Source organism: Orcinus orca, chromosome 7, assembly GCF_937001465.1.
Source record: "Orcinus orca chromosome 7, mOrcOrc1.1, whole genome shotgun sequence".
NCBI lineage: Eukaryota > Metazoa > Chordata > Mammalia > Artiodactyla > Delphinidae > Orcinus > Orcinus orca.
The window spans coordinates 104,930,375-104,952,300 of record NC_064565.1 but is presented as its reverse complement, the minus strand read 5'-3'; the positions used below and the strand labels follow the sequence as shown (position 1 = coordinate 104,952,300).

Genomic DNA, 21,926 nt, shown 5'->3' with positions numbered 1-21,926 from the left:
AAATCCATAGGTCTGGTTTAGCAACCGCCGTGCAAGATGGAGGAAGCAGGCTGGGGCCAATCAACTGATGGCTTTCAACCATCTCATTCCGGGGGGATTCCCTCCCACGGCCATGCCGACTCTGCCAACATACCAGCTGTCCGAGACCTCTTACCAGCCCACAGCTATTCCACAAGGTATGGAGGAATGGAGTCGGGGGTTAAGATGCAACGCCCAATCTTGTTCCTTGCTGCTTAATTTATGCAGTGAAATCTTCTGCGGTGTCCTTGTGGCTGTTTGTATGTTCATTACATTACATCAGGTTGTCCTGAAAGTACTGATACCTGTCACATTTCAGAAACATAGTTTGTCCTGTGACCTGTCTGAATCTCTCTAGATAAACTGTGTTGTAATATAATACTGTTTCAGTATTTTAAAACAAAACAAAACAGCATCCCTAAATAAGCATGCAGTTTGCTTTTCATTTGTTAAAACTTTACATTTATACTCCAGTCTGCCATTAACTGAAGTTCTGTGACGGCTCCTAACTGCAGTAGGAATAGAGGGAAGGTAAGCTTTAATAAAAAGTCCCTCTGTCTTAGTGCATAGAGGTGAATGGGATAAATGATAAAACTAAATTAGTTTGCATTATGAAAGATAGCATTGCAGGCATTCGAAACTATACTATGACACTAGTGTTCAGATGCTTTGGAAGTATATTTGATAAGAAGCTTGAGACTTGCAGTTCTTACATGGGTTAATCCTCGTGTTGATGAATAACATTCACTACCAAAATAGGTTTGTTCGCACTGTCGATGTGATTTCTGAATTTCTGTTCTGGGTGAGTGTGCGTTGAAACTATGTAGATAAATTATGTACTTGCACATACGTGCAGAGATGTGGCTGTATTAGTTAGGAGTGGTTCTAGACCTGAGTGTCAAGAAGGACAGTTTGAAATTTACATGTGGCTGACCAGGATATACTGCTGATGGCTTGGTGACTGTGAACTTTTGTACTGAACTTTCTCTCCTGGCCTCCAAAGGAGATTTATGGCTGATGACCTTCTTCCTTGCAGCCGTGTCGGATCCCAGCAGCACGGTCCACAGACCTCAGCCGCTTCCTCCAAGCACTGTACACCAAAGCACTATTCCTTCCACCCCGGACAGCAGCTCTGCCTACTGCCTCTCCAGCACCAGGCATGGATTTTCCAGCTATACAGACAGCTTTGTGCCTCCGTCCGGGCCCTCCAACCCCATGAACCCCGCCATTGGCAATGGCCTTTCACCTCAGGTCAGTCCCGTGTTTCCAGACAGACGATTTGCTGTATACCAGAACCAAATAGTCAATTCCCCGAGGCAGTCATATAATGAATTGCCAAATTTAAACCATAATGTATTCTTTATACAAGCCACATGATTTCAGTTTTCTGGTTTCCTTTCTCTCCACCCTTCCTACGGGCTGTATCAAAAGTTGTAGCTTAGACTTAAAATCCAAGTGACTTTTAATGTAATCACAGAGATTGTGTGTTATACTTAGCTGTCAAGGCGTTCATCTTCTGCACTCCTTGTTCAGGGTTTTGGGTAAGAGGTTCACACACATTTCTTTTTTTAATGGTATTTGGTCAGCTGATAGGGTTGTGAGCAAAAACACTTAATTAGAAAACACCAAAGCTTTTATACAGTATTTGGAGAGGAGGTTCACAAGTTGTGTGGAGAGAGACCCAGCTGATGACTACAGAACTCTAGGATAAATGAGTTATAAACGCACAAATTAGGAGAATTACTGCTCTTTGGGAATATATAGATATTTGAATGTTGTAATTGTTTTTCTAATTTGCATTGAACTATGAGCTTTTCTTGAGAGATTATATTAATAAATTGCCTTGATAATTGCATGTCAGAGGGTTGGTTAAATTTCCTACATGTGGCATCTGTCTGAGGTTGACATTATTAGCAGTTGTTTAAATACAGATCACTTGATTTTATTAGAGAGCACTTGGCCCAGGTGGCGAGGAGAGCTGCCCGCTGAATTTGGAGAAATGTCACGAAGGGGTTGCAATCTATAATTGCAATCGAGAATCTCTTCAGGGCCGAGAGTGAGAGTTTTAACAGCTTTATCTTTTCTTAACCCCCTTTTTCCTCTTGGTGGTTAGAAAAACAGAGAGAAGCTCAGAATGACACAAATGAAAAGTGAAAAGACAATTATACTCAATTACACACTAATCACTGACTATCACTGCTGCCTAAACACCAAGAGGGCATTCTAATAGGCAGAAAATGAGATTTTAATGGCACAAAGGGTGGCCAAAATAACGACTCATATATCTTTGCCTTCTTCGTTTTCTTCAACTTGTGGTCTGCGTCTTGGGAGTGGAGTTCCTGGGCTCTGCACAACGGTGATAACTCCGAGCAGCTGAAAAGTTCAAAGCCGTTGGAGTTGAAAAGAATGAATAGCAAAGGCAATGAAATAAACATTTCTGCCTAAAGGCAAAAGTTCATAAATCCTTTTTTGTAACAGTGAATGTAATTAAGTTTCATAGATTCCTATAGCACATCCTGGGATAAAAAATAAGGGGTGGCTTTAAGCCTCAGCTGAAAAATAACAACATGAAAACAATGGACATGCTTCCTACAGGACTTTAATACATTTAATTTCCAAGTGCTCGCCTCTGTGAATGTGATTTTGCATGAAAATCATGGATTTATATTAATAGATTCATCTTTAAATGTCTGGATCTATAGCATAGAAGCTTCTTCCACAGTTTAGAAGTAACATCAGAAGTAGTTATCTCTGTAGTTTTATAAGTCATTTGGGGCCATAGAAGAGCTTTCTATGAACATGACTTAGTTGAAAGTTTGCATAAAAGTAAACTTCAACTCGAACCACTTCTGTAAGGTGAGACCCAGGATTCTTTTGGCATTTCTTAGTGTTCGAGCATAATAAAAATAATGACACGAACATGTATTCTCTCAGTGAAGCTCCTAGTTTCTTGTATTATAGATGTCTGCTCTTGTATGTTATAGGAAGTATAAGTGTATTATACTGTGTTATATAAGTGGAGGTACTAGCACTTGACCTTGAAACTGTTAATCCTTGATTTCAAGAAGCCTGGCTATGATTCCAGAGTTGGCGGTAGGGTGGGAATCATTCCAATATCAAGCCATGGAAAATTCCACAGGCAACTTCTCCTGTATTTCTTTACTATGCTCTTACACATTATGTTAACTCCTCACTTATTAAATTGCAAATATCCAGGACATCTTGCATTTCTACCATATATTTCCTCCTCAACCCACCACTAGGAACCCATGTTGTCTTAGTTCTCGTAGCATCTCCAGTGAGTTAGAAAAGAAATGAAGAATATGAAGCTCCTCCTTGTTTCCTTAGGCAAAGTTGGAGGAAAAAAGGCTGAGTGAATCAATATCTTGCCAGACATATTTACAGAAAGATGGAATAGGGACATTAGGAGAGTTGGGAATTAAAACAGATTTCTATAGCCTTTCAGATTTACCATTTCTCAGGAATGCCTCTATTTAAGCAAGGTGGGGAGGTGTGCACTACCCTGTTTGTGATTGTTTGGCTTTATTAAAAATATTGTAAAGAAAATTTGAAGAAAAGAGTCCACGTCTAACAGCTGGTTTACCTGTTAACGAAAGAAGAGAGTAAAGAAAGTGTGCTCATGGCTTAGTCTTTTTCCTTGCTATAGAGAAGTGCTTATTAATATACTGGATCATATTACATTAAAAACAGAACTAAACCTGCGACTGCCATTTCTCCTCTTCTCCTCCAACTTTTCCATTTCCTCTGTCTCTATCTGGACGTCTAATATACAGACAAATCAACTGCGGCTCGGAGAGCTTGTGGTCACAGCGCTGAGTGAGAGAGCTGGGGCTGGACAGAGGATTCCCAGCTCCTACTCTCGAATCTCATTCATGATAGCACCCAGTTGGGTGAAAAGGAGACAGGTTTCATAAAAAATAGAGGTGGGGGTCTTATTCATATTTTAAAATCATTTTATAGAAACTAGTTTTCTAAACTTTGGATTTGGCTTAATTAACACTCTTTTTGCTAATGCACTCTTTACATGCTTTTTAAAAAATGTTTATAAATTTATTTATTTATTTTTGGCTACATTGGGTCTTCGTTGCTGCTCGCGGGCTTTCTCTAGTTGCGGCGAGCAGGGGCTACTCTTGATTGTGGTGCGCAGGCTTCTCATTGCGGTGGCTTCTCTTGTTGCGGAGCAAGGGCTCTAGACACTCGGGCTTCCGTAGTTGTGGTACGTGGGCTCTAGAGCACAGGCTCTGTAGTTGTGGCACACAGGCTTAGTTGCTCCACGGCATGTGGGATCTTCCCGGACCAGGGCTCGAACCTGTTTTCCCCTGCGTTGGCAGGCAGGTTCTTAACCACTGTGCCACTAGGGAAGCCCTACATGCTTTTTTGCTTTACACATTTTTCTTATCAATCTTTTAACTTCCCCCAATAATAAAAAGTACTTCATGGTTATTGTAGAAAATGGAAAAAAAATTTAAAAAGGTATCTCTAGAGTAGGAAAAAAATTCCCCTGGGGAGTCACTATTAATATTCTTGCATATTGCCTTTCAGCTCTTTCTGGGTCTTATGCTTAAAAAAAAAAAAATATATATATATATATATATATATATATATATATATATATATACACACACACACACATAATTGAGATAGTATGCATGTTCTATGTTATATAATATGTAACTTTGCATCTTACCTATTCCCTGCCTTTACTCTTCATCATAGGTCTTTACCTACCTATTCATTTAAACTGAATTGGAGCTAAAGTTTTTTGAGTCATTATGATCAATTCATTGTAAATCTCTTTAGTGGATGCTATTTTATTTGATTCTTTTCTTAGTGTCATCGAAATTGATGTGTTGTTTGCCATTCAGACTTGGAAATCATGAGTTAGAAAGTATGTGAACCATTGTGAAATCGGCTTTCTAGTTTCTTGTCAAAGAATTAATAGACACCATTATGATAAGCAAATTGTTTCTCTGTTGGTGTGAGGGATGTAGTTGATTTTCCCTTGGGGTCTCTAACATATCAGCTCCCTTGAGCAAAGATTCTTTTAAAGCTTGGAATCAGGGACTTCCTTTTTGGTCCAGTGGGCAAGACTCCGTGCTTCACTGCCCGGGCCGCGGGTTCAGGAAACTAAGATCTCTCATGACCTGCGGCCTAAAAAAAAAAAAAAAAAAAAAAAAAAATGCTTGGAATCAGAGCCATTAGTCAAATGGTGTTTCTTAGATTCCCTCAGTGCTTTTCCCAGAGAAATTCTCAGCTTCGGGAGGGATGGGTGTGAAGCAGTGAATCAGGAAAAGGTTCCACTGTCCAGCTGGTGGGATTAGAGTAGTAGTAGACTGACAGGCATCTATGACATTCCAAATCTCAGAATCCTGATGAAAACTTTTAGAAGCTTTGGTCGTATCCTTCCTCAAGTTGCTAAAAGTGTCTGTGTGTTACTGAATCATTGGAAAAGTGTGTCTTGTTCTGAGGGAATCCATAACTGTATCTGGGGAATATTCCCATTTTATTTATGCAAAAGCTGAGGCCAGTGCAACACAGTTAGAGTCACTGGCAGAGTTAAAAGCCAAGTCTACCTCTCTTGCAGTTATTACTAGTTCTTTAATAAACGAAATTACACATTTCACTTGCTGAAGGAGCATAATGCTGTAGAAAGTTTTCCATGGGCTCCAGCACTGATATTCAACTTGATTTTCCTGCAGGAACCGTCAAAAGCCTTCACAGATGGAGGGCTGGGCTTCACACTCCCTCAAAAGCTGGATTTGTCAGGGAACTTGAGATTCTCAGGGATAGGTGGGTTGGGAATAGGCTAATTCCCTTGAAATTTTCTACTGTCTCTGAATTTCTAGGACCATTTGAACTATATAACCCTTTCAGGAGATGAGGCTTTTATGATGAATGACAAAACACGATCTGAGAAGGAAACCATTCAACTCCCTCTACCCTGCAGTAGCACCCTCTTTTGAAAAGTTGTGTTTTCTTGGTGTGGGAACACCACAGAAAGAGCAAAGGGAAATAGAGACCACGTATTTCCCCTCCAAACCCAGCTGGTGTGTTCCCAGCACCTTCCTGCATGTGCAGGAGAAAAAAAGGAATGCCGACTTGGACTACGGAGTGCCAAGGAAATACTACCATATTCTCATGCTCAAGACGTGAGACTAATTAACGTTTGGCCCATGTTCTTCTAATTAACTTTCCTTTGCAAGAAACATTACCCTCACTGCTCCCCCCACCTCCCAAACACGCAGAGCCAAACCCCCAAAACAAGGCCAATTAAATGAACACACTTATATCGTTTCAGGCACTCCCCTACTCCTACAAACGCCACGGTTTCTGGTGACAGCTTCTAATGATTTCTTGAGTGAAATACAGTATCAGTGGGTTACACTAGGAAGTTATCTAGGAAGCTTTTTTTTATTGTTATGTAGTATACAAAAATGGGCCAAGTTGGCTGCATTTAGGGTTCATCAACCATTGCAAATGATTCTTTGAATGTTTTGGGTTTGGTAAAACCTAAAACACATTTTGCCAAGCACTTTTCCTCCTTAATTTTTCAAACTGTATATTTTAGGGAAAATTTGATCCATATGGTTTTGATTCATTTACTCTTATATCATTGACATTTTTTTTTCCTACGGAGCCATTTGATATCCAAGAAGCTTTCTGAGCCTTTCCTACGTTCATTTTAAGCGTTTTCCTCCTTAAAAAGAGGAAGTCCTCTTTGTAACCTCAGAGGCTATAAATTTTGAGTACTCTCTCAATTCAGCAATACTTAAAAATACATTTGGTATAAATCTGGATTATTATGAACACATTTTATGTTTAGAACAGATGGGCAGATTTTCGTTTCTGGTTTATGAGTGAAACCAATGATAAAATAAGAAAATCGGCTTAAATTACAAAAGAAAGTTTTGTTATAGACAACTTTTAACTGTTATTAATAAATCCCCACAGTAAGATCTATGCGCAGAGGCCTCATTTCAAATTTTGGCTGGGTTTGTGTAAGATGTAATTGAATAACCAGTACACCTGTCCTATTTCATGGATAATGTACTGAGGAAAGAAAAAATTCTCATAAAGATTTGTGTACCAGGCTTAAACATGCTTGAATGTTTGCTCACCACTCAGCACCTCAGGAACAAAGAGTAGGTCTGCAGATCTCATCAAGTTTATCGACCATTCATCTGTTAAGTCTGGTTGAATCATCACAGCTCTGTGGGGATGAGATACTGCCTCTGAAACAGACCCAAGAAAGAGCAGATACATCTTTCTTTACACTAAGGAGGCTGTAGTTAATGGTGGAAGACGTCAGGATACACTTTTGTTCTTATTCACATTTTATAAAAGAAAAATTTTAACTCCACCACCCATCCAGTTACTTTTAAAGAATAATATTAAAATTGAGATTATCAGTGTGTAATGTATGTAAATTGCATATTTGGTGTCAGCTACGCTTATTAGGCAGCTTCTCCATTTCATGCATATATGTATTAGACTGTTGTGGTTCCATTTCAAATCAGATTTCAATTGCTCAGCACCGTTTCTTTTGACAAACATTTGTTACTCCTGAAACTTACTAGGGAGAAGCATTTAAGCATTAATATGTGTACACAGAACTCAAGACTGCTTTTGATTTTGCTTGTCATTTCCTGGACCACAGTGTTCACAATTATCTCAAATTCCTTAGCTGCAAGGCAAGATGAAGGATTTTTGTCCATCGAAGGTGTGCGATTTACTACACATCAGTTTGTTATGCGAATGGGGTATAGTCATTAAGAATGGTTGTGATGGGTACTTTTCTGTTTCGTATAGAGAGAATATCCTTTTCACTGTGGTATAGCAATTCCTTGGTCTTCTTTAGTACTGTTGATACATGTAAAAGCAGTAAGATTTACCCTGATGGCGGGGCCAGCTCCTGTTTCAGGAGAGCTATTTTTCTGGACATTTTGGGCACACATCCGGAAGCTGCTTGATGCCAGGCCATTTGTTTTGTCCATTTCACACACAGGTTGCAGATCCTGTGCCCTCAACCTACCTTTATCATCATGAAGAACCAGACAAACAGGTGGCCTGCCACCAACTCATTTCCAAACAAAGGCACTCCCTTTTTACAATTTCCAGAAATTCATCTGTGGAAGAAAAAGGAGTGCTTTTGATTAAAGAGATTGATTGGGTGTCAAACAAAGCTTGGACAGAGAGACGTTCTGCAAGAGTGGCAGCCTCTCCGAAGCTTCAGCCTCTTTCTGTTTCATTTCTCAAGCAACTCATGAGCTCACAGCCAGGGCTGCAGAAGCCTTTTACATGTTTATGAAGGCTCAAGGATGTTTATGATCATAAATAAGCCCATTTCAGCTACACCAGAGTAACCACTGGCCATTTGCATGTTTCCATTCCGCCATATTAGGTTTTCAAGATATTCTGCTTCGTGGTGAAAACGTTGTTGCTAATCCATTTGTTGAATCAATGCAGGCTGTAACTGACCTGGTGCCTTTGGTTTTTCTCCAAAGGCTGTGGTTGCTACCCTTAAAGAGCGCGAGGAGAGCCCTGGTTTATGTCAGCTCTAGCTACAGCCTCTTGAGTTAGTTGGAGAATTGTGAGAGAAGCAAGTACCTGGCCAAAATCTCTTTTTAAAAGAAAGGAAGGGAGCAGCAGCCACCAGTGACTGAATCTTACGTCATGTCACTGAAATGAGCCACAAGAAAACCTTTCTTGCTGAATTAAAATTGTTTTGTGAATTGATTTACGTAGAAATTCCATCAGCTACTTTCTCTTGTACATTGGACAAAAAATGTAACAACCCCAAGGTATTTAGGCCCGTTTGAATTCCTTTAGCCATTGAAGAGAAAAAATTGAGTGTGATCGCTTGGTCCATAACTAAGCTACTGGAATAAAAAGGTTTTCTTTTCCGTCAGTAAAACATAGGAAAGCCGTGCTGAATTCTAGTGTGAGGCCAATGGTCTGAATCAACCCTTTATATGTGGTTGGAATGCAATGTAAAGCTTTTAATTTATTACTGCATTTGCAAAATGGCAATATCTATAGAAATCTCAATACTTGCATATTTATTCAATTAGAGGCTGAATGTGTGCTTTGTACTGCAGACACAGAAGACTGGATTCAGTCATTCGTTGTATACTATTTTTTTTTTTTTTTTTTAAAGAATCTGTCTCTGCAAAACAGTCTGGGTTTCATCAGAGGTGTATATTTTTCAATGTATAGTGTCATATTTAAAAATTCCTCTCGACATTTAGCTAGAGTTCAGTAAACTAGAGTTTCTGAGATTAGTGATTGTATTGTCTCCACTGATCAATGGAAAAGATGGTAAATTGGGAGACCCTTTGAGATAGTGCATTTTGTGGAATCAAAGGGTTGTGTTTCTACCTTGCGGGGAATATTTTGGAGCTGTGAGATGACTGGGCAGGCTGTCCTCAGCACTGAACTAATGAAGGATGCAGGCATTATTTAAAGAAATAACCATCTTTTCCCTCCACAAAATGCTGATGTCTCATTCTGGGTAGCTTGCATTACAAAAGCTAATTAAACAGTTGTCGATTCAAAAAGCCTTTATATCACTTCTCGGCCTTTGGGCTAAGATCAAGTGTAAAAACCCTCTAAAGAGCCGACCCTCTATATATAAGATTCCAAGGGAAAATTTCTAGTTCAGTATGAACCCTTCTGTGACACTTGTAGGCAGAATTTCTTACTTTAGTCTCCGTTGATGCTACATTAGTGTGTTTATACCTTGTTAAAATACATACCACACTGTATTATAACATATCCATCCCCCTTTGGACCATGAGCTTCTAGAAGCATGATACTAGGTCATAATCATCTTTGAACACCCAGAAACCAAACAGTGTCTCATAATAAAGGCTTGTTCCCCAAAGTGGGCTCTTTGAAATAGTGGTTTGGGGAAAAAGGATTTTGAGCCAACGATTTGGTAAATATTTCAAATTATATCCCTTTACCTTTCAGAGTGCCAGTGCACATTAGCCTACTAAAGGCTCTGACGAGCCTTGCAGTATAGAAACATGTTTGTTTAACTCAGTGTTCTCTAATTTAACTGGGGATCCCTTTTGTTGAGTATCAGACTACCAAGTTTTGAGGAACATTTCCTAGGAAGTGCTGAATGAAAAAAATGGGTAGAGACCCAACTCATGATTTGTCCATTTCTAGAACTGTTCTTTAATTTTTTTTTGCTAGTGAATGTTTCTTCTATTTAATGTCTGATGTTATCTCCTGCTTCAATACATTGTCACCCTCTGCAAGTGACCTTAGCAGGAAAAAGAGTAATTTTAAAGAAGAAGCTATTAACTGCTTAATAATGTTAAGACAGGCAGAAAAAGGGAGTAAAAACAGAGAGAATTCCTGTTTAGTGAACTGTCGGCCGTGTGGGTATAACTCATTGATCTAAGCAGGAGCCCCAAAGTCAAAAGCACTAGATTCCAGTACTTAACAGCCACTCACTAGCTGTGTGTCTTCAGGCAAGTTGCTTAAACTATCTCAGCTTCTGTTTCATCCTCCTGTTAAACTTGGGAGATATTGAAAAAGAGTCACCCTATAGAGCTACGCTGAGAAACACAGTACTTAAAAGGATTAAATGCATTTTGATAAAGTGATAATACCGTTTGTTGCAACAGAGCTCTCATTATTGTTTGCTGAAAAATATCACGCAGGCCTCTGACAAAAAGACATACTTTTCTTTGTCCCTGATGAATAAGACAAATGTGGAAGCTGACTACCATCAAAGGAAAAGCAGTTTCTTGGTGGACTGGAGTATTTTAAGGTATTCTACTCAGACATTTTAAAGACCTAAGGACACATATTGGTGTCCATTCAGAATGCAGTCATTGTAATGCTACTGGGATATGATACTCCCCAGAAATACAATGTACAAAAATTGGTTTTGTTTGAGTAATTCAGATCACAATAACATGAGAACCCACTACAATGAAAAGAAGAGGCAACCATCCTTCATTCCATGGGGCTAAGAGTAGGGAGGGGACAGGGTTGTCCTGTTGTTTCCTATTCTTATTTTGATTTATTGACATGTAATTTTAAAAAATTATTTATTTATTTATTTTTGGCTACATTGGGTCTTCGTTGCTGCACACGGGCTTTCTCTAGTTGTGGTGAGCGAGGGGCTACTCTTCGTTGCGGTGCGTGGGCTTCTCACTGCAGTGGCTTCTCTTGTTGCAGAGCACGGGCTCTAGGCGCACGGGCTTCAGCAGTGTGGCTCACAGGCTTCAGTACTGTGGCACACAGGCTTCAGTAGTTGTGGCTCACGGGCTTAGTTGCTCCACGGCATGTGGGATCTTCCCGGACCAGGGCTCAAACCCATGTCCCCTGCATTGGCAGGCAGATTCTTAATCAGTGTACCACCAGGGAAGCCCCTTGAAATATAATATTGACATGAACTCATTTTTTAAAAATCTACAGTCTAGCTTTTATGATACTAGATACCTCAAAGGCAGGAGAATCTTATGAACGCTATACTTCTCTCTCACCAGCAAAAGAGAAAGGTAGCTAAAACAACAGGTGCAAGGTTTTAGAAAGTAAGGGGCAATCTAAGTAATTTTGATTTAACTGATTGGGGAGTATTCCTTTTATCACTAAATTACAAAGACTCTATTTTGTCAAGATCTGTGGGAGCAGATTTAATTTCTGTAGGTCAAAGAACTATGTATATGGCCTCACTGTGGGTCCTGGATGTTGCCAGCTACTTCAAGTTGCCTGGGAATAGGAGACATAGCCACTGCCCAATTTATGATCAAGAACACAAGTAAGTTTTCAGGTAGAAAAGCACTGCAACATCTTTATTGGTCCAGTGTCCCTGGAGTCGGGAAGGTGGAGAATTAAAGTAGGTAGGACTTTAGCTTACCGGAATAGTAGCTTCTGGTCCTTAGAAGGTTGTATTCTCAGATGTTGTCCCATATGTATAGAGCTGTTACACATTTCCATGCATCTTAAATGAAAGCTTATTCTGCCTTAACACAAAACCTGTGAAACAGGGCAGAAAACACCTCCCGAACGGTAAGTTCATTCTCAGACTTTTGCAGGGCTGTGCACTGATTTCCCATAGTTAATAGAAACAACTTTCCTGATATCTACTCATTAAATCAGTATCACTTGATCTTTTCAGTTGGCTCTTTGTCCTAAGGACTTATCTTCCTTCACATGAACAGAAGTGTAGGGAAGTTTCTCTTCTGTAATCTTCAGGCGTTTAGAAGATGGAGTCTTATGACATGGACTTTGGGCAGCCACAGAAACATTTGCCTGTATCACACATGATCTGGAAGAGAGAAGAAATTTCACTGTTGAGCGGGGCAAATTTTTTCCTCCCTCAGTAGGCTGGAATGTCTGCCCTACACACAGTTGTAGTATTGGGTGGAAGGGGAAGTTTTTGGGGAGTGAAGATACAGTGTAGCCCAGCACCCCTATGCTTCAGAGGGGCAGTGTGGAGGTCCTTCTTTCGAAAAGGTAATGTGGACACCTAGGTTATTGTAAAGTTCTGTGTGAATCTCAGACAGAACTGGGCAGTTAAGATTCAGCAAGGTGTGCTTTTAGGAATGGTTATTAGGTGAATCAGCCCTGCATTTTCTTGAATGCAGGCTTAGCTTATGGGCAGTTAGAGGTAAAGTTTTAAGCACCATCTCACTGAAGTAGTGGGATGCCCAAGTGTAGAGCTTTTCCCTTTCTGTATTTGGAATCCTAGGTCTCAAGAGGTCAATTAATATTTAGCAAACCTGTCCAGAAGTAGTCATAAAATTAAACCAAGATATATGCTTAATTGTCTACAGTCATGTTTTTGAAATGGTGAAGTCTTTAGAAGGCTGCTGTTGTTTCTTGAAATGAGAAGAGTTAACAGCAGGTAATGTCATTCCTCTCAGAAAGAGTTTGAGACTCTCTGTGTTAAGTGATGAATGAGGGTATCTGACCCACATCTGTTTTACATTAGAATGGAACATTGCCCTGACATAGTTAGGAGCATTTGTCAAGATTCCCTGGACAGAGCTTCTGTAAATTACATGCTGCAAATGTGTCAGGGTCAGATAAGAGGATATCATTAACTCCCCCAAGTTTACTCAGGGCTCTGTCAGTCCATCTTAATATGCTAACGGCCAACAATTTTCCTTGAGCCGTTTTGCTATATTTTTCATTCATAGAAGAAAAAATATGTATGCTACACCCTACCCCCCCCAATATCACACATGTTCTTTTCTCATAAATCATATTAATTATAGACATGGTCACAAAGCATATTAAATGCAGGCATGCGTAAATGAATTAAAACATATGAGAATTTTATTACAGCCCATGGTGGGTCTAACATAGTCAGATACCAACTGTATGAACCATACTTTTTCATTTAGGTGAAAAGAGCTTTTTCTTAATGGGCTTTATTTTATTGATAATAGATGGACACGATATGATTGTTCATCATTGTCTAGAAGTAAACTCTGTATGTGTATATGTGTCTCTTGCAAGCCATTTCTATGCTAATTTTTTTGCCTAGGTTTATATTTTAGTCATCAGTCTCTAAAGAATAGTGCTACCATTTGACAGCTTAGGTCTATTGAGAAAGAGGTATTCTAAAGAATCAATAAAGTAAAATTCATTCTGTAACTTGTCACAGAGCTGGAGATTAAAGCACATATAACAGAGTTTAACTGAGAAGGTACTCACTGTGATCTTTACAAATAAAACTTGGAAATATACGCACCATATGAACCACACTTGTCTGACACGCATACTTTTGCATCATGTGTGAAACATAGCTACTTTAAAATGTTAGCTAAGGATTAAAGTAAAAAATAAGTGTGTATTTAGCTGGACATTTTACATGCACTGGTTTTCTGTCTGGTTAGGTAAAGGTCAGCCATGCCCTTCCCGTAACTCTGGGTGGGTGAGAAGGTCACCATCCTTACCTTGCTAGAAACTTCTGCCTTCGGGCAACTTCCCTCTTACAGCTTTCAAACAGACAGGGCCAAAAAATCTAATTATTTAGATGCTAATCAACTGCAGGATAATTCCCAAGGCATTTGAATCTGAAGACAACATTTTCAGGGAAATCTCGGCTGTTCAAGTTTAGGGTTAGTTACAGCCTCAAAGATACAGTCACTGATATTTAAGCAGAACATAACTCCAGTAGTACCCGTATCGGCAAAAAAACACGTGCATAAACATTTGAATTTTTTGTTTGGTTGTGGGAATAAATTATATCCAAATTTTAAAAGTTTATCATCATTAGCCTTTTGAGAAAAGTGTAGAAGCTATAAAAAAAAAACCCTTTATGTCATACAAAGCTGTAATTCACAGTGGTTTTCTAAAATGCAACTAAATGTGTATTATTAAATGTTAAATCAGAAAAGCATCTGATTACTTAAGAGCAAAAACGTAAATAAAGACATGAACCAGGATTCCTGCTAAGGAAAAATAGAAGCGCCTAGACGTACACCATAATTTGCTAAATCATTTTAGATTTCTGATAAGCTCTGAGCACTTTCAACTGATGGCAACATCATAACACTTAAGCCAAGACGGATATTTTCCAGACACATTGTTTTCAATGTAAATCTTAGCTTGACTCATAGTTTTTTATCTTTTATATTTAATCTTACAATAGGAAAATTAATTCAAGAGAAATATGGCATGAAGCAATTGTAAAGAGTTAGTTTTTCCTGAACCATATAATCTTCCAATCAAGATATAAACAACTTCTTTGGAATTCTGAAACTTGAGAATGAGCTTAAAAAGATCTTCAACCAAGTCTCTAATAAAGGGAATGACTGAGGAACCAGCAGAAGTCCCAGTTCAAGATTCTAAGGCTTGAATTTGTTTTTAAAGGTTAGCCATGAAACAATTTAGAAACGGTGTCTGGGAAGTGTTTCGGAGGTAACAATTTACTGATATACTTAATAGATTTTTTTCCAGATGCCTCACCTAAGAGTTGTACTCAACTAAAAGTTAAAAAAAATAAAAAATAAAAAAATCCTCCTCCCACCTCCATTCCCAAGGAGACAGAACAGAGATCTTTATAAAAGGAAAACTTTTCCTGTTCATTGCAGTTCCTGGACTCATCTGACATTTAATAAGAATGTGATTGATGTTCAGTAGACAGAACTGATTAGCCCTGAGTCTATTTCTTTTCCTGTGAAATTGTTTGTGAAAACCAGGCAATTGTGTTTCTCTTACCTCAAATTAAAAAATAAAATAAAATCAGGCAAAAATGCCATCCCTGTAATAGAAATAGCTTATTAATGGCTTATGAGGAAAAGTCCCCCACTTGGCAACCAATGGAGATTTTATTTTAGGCTTTGAATTACAAATTGCTGTAGGAAAAGCTTATATGAAAGAGATCCTGACAATATTCTTAAAAAGAAAATATGACTGGAAGACATTCCATGACCATATTGGGGGAGTTCTAAGAAGTCTGTTTACCAACTTTGTGCAGCAGAAAGAAATTTCCATAGCTTCCCTTGAACCACATTAAATAGCAAAATTGCTTTTAAAGAAATGTACATACAAATGTAATGGGACCCTTCCATAGAGATTTGAGGTTTTAAATTATGTTAGGGGAGAGTAATGCATTTTGTATTGATATAGTTATTTTTCTTTTCCAACACAGATTTCCTTTTTAATTTTTAAATAAGAAGCTGTTACAACGATGTACATTTCTCAGGTTTTCTCAGTGTGAAATATTGAAATAAATTGCGTTCGTTGTCGTTATTCATTAATTTCCATTTCAGAGCAAATGTAGGGAAGTATTAGTGCTTCTTTTCCCATCCTCATCCAATTCTTGAGAAAGAAGTCATGATTACAATGTGTGACCATCACAGCGGAAAGAAAAACTCGTGGGAGAATATCTGTCTCTAAGCAAGATAACGGGTCTCTCTGGTCCTCTTTATTTTCTCACATTAGCTTCCGCAGGTATTGGGCTGCTGAGCTAAGGGCAGTTGCTAAAGCAGGAGCTGTCACGAGCTTCCGGTGTGTCACAGTCATAATAGTGACACGAAGATCTATCAAGCATCCCTCTTATTCCATTCACACAGCAGCCATCCCTCCTGACTGGATCATGAGCTGGGATGTCTTTAGGACACTGTGCCCTGGCACCTTTAAGGAGCTGTCTTTCTCTTGCCCTAGAATATAGCCTTGGCAGATGGTACTGTATGTTCTCCATCCTCCAACAGATATATTTCAAGGTCTTCCTGTCCTAAGGTATTTTCTAATTCAACAGCTGCAAAAAGTTGCTACGTGAACATCATCAGCTGAATTTTGCTTCTAGGAAGGACTCATTTCTTCTCTTTTAGGATCTTCATGTTTTTTTCCTCCCATATTCAGAATTATTGCGGCCTTCAAAGTTATGCAAACAAGAAATATATGGCAGAGGATTAAAAAAATTTTATCACAAAAATGTACATATAGCTCATGGGAGAGTGTGCATGTTTTGAATAAAATTCTTCTATTACTCTTCAACTGTGGCTGTGTATAGAGTATTCCATTTCTTCCTTAAAGAGGTATACCATTAACAGAATTTCAAGTAAGTATCTTCATGAAGGACACTACTAAAAATATATTTCCTTTTATCCAGTACCACTGCCTATTTTTCTTTGAATTTATACAGTTACAAAGTTGATTTTTCTAAGTGCTTTTTAAAAAAACTTAGCACAGATTATTTACACAGTAAACTATTTGTGCCCTGTGCCATAATCCCCCTTTCATTAAAAATATCACATTTTTAATCTTTTAATTTTCCTTGTCCATTCTTGCCCATTAGACCAGTACACAGAGAGGTACTCCTGATTTGAAAGGAGTGTGTTTGGCACTGAACAACCTCTACTTTAAAGACTTCTCTTCTAATAGACGTTCGTAATTTGGGCTGAAAGAAAATATTTAATAAATTAGTATATCAATTGACATTTATGAATTTTCCAAGTATATACTGCAAAATCATCTACATGAACTCAAAGAAAGGCAAAAAAGAAAAAAATATATATAGATGGAAGAACATTCAGGAAATAAATGCATTTGGGGCTGTGTTCAGGTTTTTTAAATGAGAAAATGAAGTAATTAACTTACTGTAATCAGCAGTGTCTGAGAGCCCCATGTTCTGGTGACTTTTCATTCTCCTTTAGCTGTGACTCTTATTCTTACTTTACTCTGTGACTCTCACTTTCCCCTAATGCCCAATAAAACAAAAGTAGGCTCTGAAACATACAATTTTTTTTTGAATATAAGTAATTTTTAGAGATTTTGAAAAATCTCAAGCTCAAGAAAATTTTGATCCCTTGGCATGTCTTTAAAAATTTCGGTAAGACTGTGTTGCTTTCCCCACACCAGCCCGCCTTCCCATCTGCTCACGCATAGAAGAGCTCAAGGGAAAGGGAGACGAGGAAATGGAGAATAGAGACTTGCCGGGGTGGGATGGTGAGGAGAATCATGGCTTGTTAAAATGGAGGAAGAAAGGGTAATCCATAGAAGGTGGAACAGATTCTGTTTTGTTTTCTCTTTTTCTTTTTTTTTTTTTGTCTTTTGGGGCTAATTGAAGATGGATCCGTTTAAAGCTTTATTTCAAGAAGATTTTGTTTAGCTATGAGGGTTATGCAAACCCTTCCCAAAGGGGATTGTGGCCTCACTGGTTTTGGAATCTAATTTAGGAAGCTTTCTGGAATGCGAGATTCATCCCTCCCTCCTGCCTTGCTGGTACCCCTCCATCCAGGATCCTGTGGCCTGAATTACCTTGGTGGATAACCCAAGACCTACAATCAGGGTTGAGTTTCATTACTGCCCTCTCATCTCGCTCTTATTTGTACACTTTAATCTCCATATGCTTCCAACGTCTTAAAATACAACAGGACTAGGATGGAAATACTGTGCAGTCGTGGGTCCCTGCATTGCAGTACTTTGTAAGCAGGTGATATTTTCTGGAAGCTCTTCACTCAGCAGTCGATTTCTTCTGCGATTGCTTTTTGAGTCCTGCCACTGACTTGCATGAAGTTGAGAAAAATCACTTCCTCTCTTGGGTGGCAGTTTTCCAGATGCAAAATTAATTATCTACTTGCTTCCATCACGAGGTGTTGTAAGGGTCATCGAGCCTGTGTTTGTGAAACTTGTCACCGTGCTAATCGGAAAGTTGTTCTGTTATCACAGTTTTGTTTTTTTAAAAGTTCGCTTGCTCTCCAGGGTTATTTAAAAAACCGAGCAGACTTTTTATAACATGTTTGCTCTTCAGGCATTTTTTTTAAGTGCTTCTTATGAAAATGTTAGTTTAGAGAAGAAATGAAAGGATTAGGTAATAGGGGCAGTTATTTGCAGAATCATTTACCATTCATTCATTCATTCATTCAGTACCTAATATGTGCCCGCCCTCTGTTAGGTGCTGAGGATATGAAAATCGGTAGATTACTCCCCTCAGAGCTCTCGTAATTCAAAGTAGGTGACCAAGTACTAATTACACAGTAAGAGGGCTGAGGAAAACGCAAGGGAATATCAGGGAGGGTGTACTAATTTCTAATTACTGAAGGATGGCCAAAACGGAGAGTGGAGTTTTCGTGAGAGGGAACTCTATGAAAAAAGACATAGAGATCTCAAAATACACAAAAAGAATTAGATTTGGATTCAACTTAAAAAAATATATAAGCAAATGCCTGTTTATAATGACATGTGAGACTCCCAGTTGTAAATATGTGGTTAAACATGATTCGATACGAACAGATATAATTTCTTCCTCCTTCCAACCTTCTGTCCCTGTGTCCCTCCTTCTTTGAATTTCCAGTATGATTTTATCACTAGGGGCACGGTGTCCTCTCTCTCCCACCCTCTCTCCTTCCTTCTTTTTCTTTTCCCTTCTTCCCCTACCCTCCTTCCCCTTTCCCCCTCTCCTTCTTTCTGAAACTGCAGTCAGATGCTATCACTGGGCATGATGGAATATCTCTGCCGCTTTGAATGGAGGTCACCGTCTTCGGGACAGCTCTTTAACAGCAGATTTCCAAAGAAGTGAAACGGCCCTTTTCAGTTATCCTTTCAGCTACAGGCTAGGGTCTGGTCCTCCCTGAATTCTCACTTCTTCCTAATCTGCCTGTTAATTTTAGGTAATGGGACTCCTGACCAACCACGGTGGGGTACCCCATCAGCCCCAGACCGATTATGCGCTCTCGCCTCTCACTGGGGGCCTGGAACCTACCACGACGGTGTCGGCCAGCTGCAGTCAGAGACTAGACCATATGAAGAGCTTGGACAGTCTGCCAACCTCTCAATCTTATTGTCCACCCACCTATAGCACCACGGGCTACAGTATGGACCCTGTCACAGGCTACCAATATGGGCAGTATGGACAAAGTAAGCCTTGGACTTTCTAGGGGGTAATTACTCCTGTAAGGGTGGAACACTTTAACTCTTCCTTGAGAAAGGGGAGCTGCCAGCATGATTAAGCCTTCCATCCTGGTATCAATTTTGTGGCAAAACCAGCTGGTTTTTCCAGCAAGGGCTTCCCAGTATAATTATTTTCTTAACCAATGTCAGCAACATCTTGCGGTTATTAATTGCTGAGACGTGAAAGCTGATTGCCACTAGGTAAAACACAAGGGTTGGCCAAAATGAAATAACCTCTGGCATTAGAAACACATGTTCTTAATGAGGTCAGCTCAAGGATCATATGGGGTATAATCCCAAGGACACAGAGTTCTGTCAAACTTGTCTTAGGAATAAAAATATTCGTCTCGATCCTTTGATACCTCGGTATTAAATATGACATTGTCAGCCTGTAGCTGATTTTGCCCCTTGCTGTGAATTGTCCCAGCCTGACCTGAAAAGCTGCATGTGTTTCCTTACAGGTGCCTTTCATTATCTCAAGCCAGATATCGCGTAAGTGAACTGTCCACTTGGAGCTTAAACTGGCCCTGTTTCCGGTCTCCACAGCCTAGACGTGAAGAATCTTCTCAGAAAAAAAAAAAAATCACCCTCTTGGGGGGCAGGCTCGACAGGAGACAAAGGAGAATGATTGATTTTCTTTCTCCAGTAGTTGGTTTCAAATTCTTTTGAACGTGTTGGACAAAAGCAGTGGAGAAAAGGAAGATCCGGAACAATAAAAGACAAATGCAACATTTTAAGGCAATGATTTAACATGGCTACATATCAAATGTCCCAACTCTTTAGTGCTGATGATCAAGGAGCTAAAACATTCCATCTGTGTGCGTGTGCGTGTGCGTGTGCGCGTGCGCGTGTGTGTGATTTATCTTGACTGGTTTGGGCAAGCAGAATGTTCTGAAGATATAGTCGGAGAATGAAGTATAACAAGTTCGATGTCCAGTGCTGACACTTCTACAACCTGAAAACTGCTCGCTCCCTGAGGCAGGAACGGAGGAATCCTTGACTATTACACACTGGAAATGGGTATAAAAATAAATGCCACCATTTTTAGGAAGTTAAGACTAGATGTAAAGGACCTCCCAAATAAATTATTTGTTATCTTATCCTCATCTGTAATTCAGTTGTCAATACATGTCCTGGATGGACACGTCTTGCGAACAGGATATGGGGGAACCAGAAGAAAAGCTTGTTTTCTTTCTCAGTGTGGGAGAGGTGTGTGACATCTGCCCGATTTAGTTTCATTTGGAAGCCAACCTGGGCGGGGGCAGGGCATGGTGGAGAAGTGACGTGCATTCCCACAGCTGCTTATCAGTGTGCAATACTGTGTACCTCATGGATGCCTTGGCATTGGCCAGGGCCATAGAAACAGAATCAGAACTATATTTTTGCAGGTGCTTTATTTTCGCAGCCCATGATTCATTGTGGTAGAATGCAGTGATGTTTGCCATTTGCTGGACAACCAATACCCGGCTCGCTCCTTTTGATTAGAGACCATGTTTGAGAATAATGCTTTTAAAATGACTTCGTTTACATTCTTCTCTTTTCTATGAAAGGCAGGGCAACACCAGAAATGTCCATGTGGCTGTCATGTACTTTTAAATTATACAATAATACCTGAAATTGAAAGATGATAGGAAACTGAGGTTTACATACGTTTGTGTGGTGACATTTTAGAATGTCAATAAATTTGTTTTTTGAGACGTTAAGAGGAACAGGAAGGTGGAATGCAGTGTTATTTATTTCTTTCTATTCTTGGAACCATGAACGAGGTAGGCACAAGTACATTCCTTTTAGAGTTAAGAACTATGACGTAGTGAGTTAGTGAGACTAGACATAGTACTGAGTTTAGTTCCTACGTTGGTCTTCGGGGGTGGTGGATCAAGAGAAGCGTTACCTTCGTGTTGCAGCCTCAGCCAACAACAATGTGTTGTAAAAATGTCTTTCCTGTAAAAAGTGCAGTAAATATTTACTATTTATAATGAATAAACAGTTATGAAAACTTGCCCAACACTGCTTTTTTGGGGGAACTGGTGAACGCAGTATTAATAAAAACTTGGAAATGGGGAACCAACAAAGCATATACTTCACTTCTAATCTAATGCCTTTTATTTATTTATTTTTTTAAATTAATTTATTTTTTTGTGGTATGTGGGCCTCTCACTGTTGTGGCCTCTCGTGTTGCGGAGCACAGGCTCCGGACGCGCAGGCTCAGCGGCCATGGCTCACGGGCCCAGCCGCTCCGCGGCATGTGGGATCTTCCCGGACCGGGGCACAAACCTGCGTCCCCTGCATCGGCAGGCGGACTCTCAACCACTGCACCACCAGGGAAGCCCTGTTTTTTTAACTTATTTTTTTAAATATTAAATTTCTTTTATTTCTTTACCTAGAAATAATTCTCCATCAAATATTGGTATATACTTTATCATTATCACAAAAGGTTATTCTGGAATAAGAAGGAAAGACAATCTCAAAATTCATCCACCAATTATCAGGACGTTCCAATGACCAAATCAACCTCATGT

General features: G+C 39.4%; 1 protein-coding gene across 3 annotated transcripts in view; it reads left to right on the top strand.

Moving 5' to 3' along the window:
- PAX3 (paired box 3) overlaps positions 1 to 21,406 on the top strand; it is a 95,429-nt gene extending 74,023 nt beyond the window's left edge. For 2 of the 3 annotated variants that reach the window (XM_004262660.3, XM_033426825.2), the window contains exons 6-9: positions 11 to 176; positions 1,055 to 1,269; positions 19,128 to 19,374; positions 19,869 to 21,406. In XM_004262660.3, the coding sequence (XP_004262708.1) occupies positions 11 to 176; positions 1,055 to 1,269; positions 19,128 to 19,374; positions 19,869 to 19,903 (663 nt within the window). In that variant the 3' untranslated portion in view covers positions 19,904 to 21,406. The remainder of the gene's footprint in view (positions 1 to 10; positions 177 to 1,054; positions 1,270 to 19,127; positions 19,375 to 19,868) is intronic. The other variant, XM_004262659.3, reaches the window with a different exon arrangement.
- Positions 21,407 to 21,926: the final 520 nt, after the last annotated feature.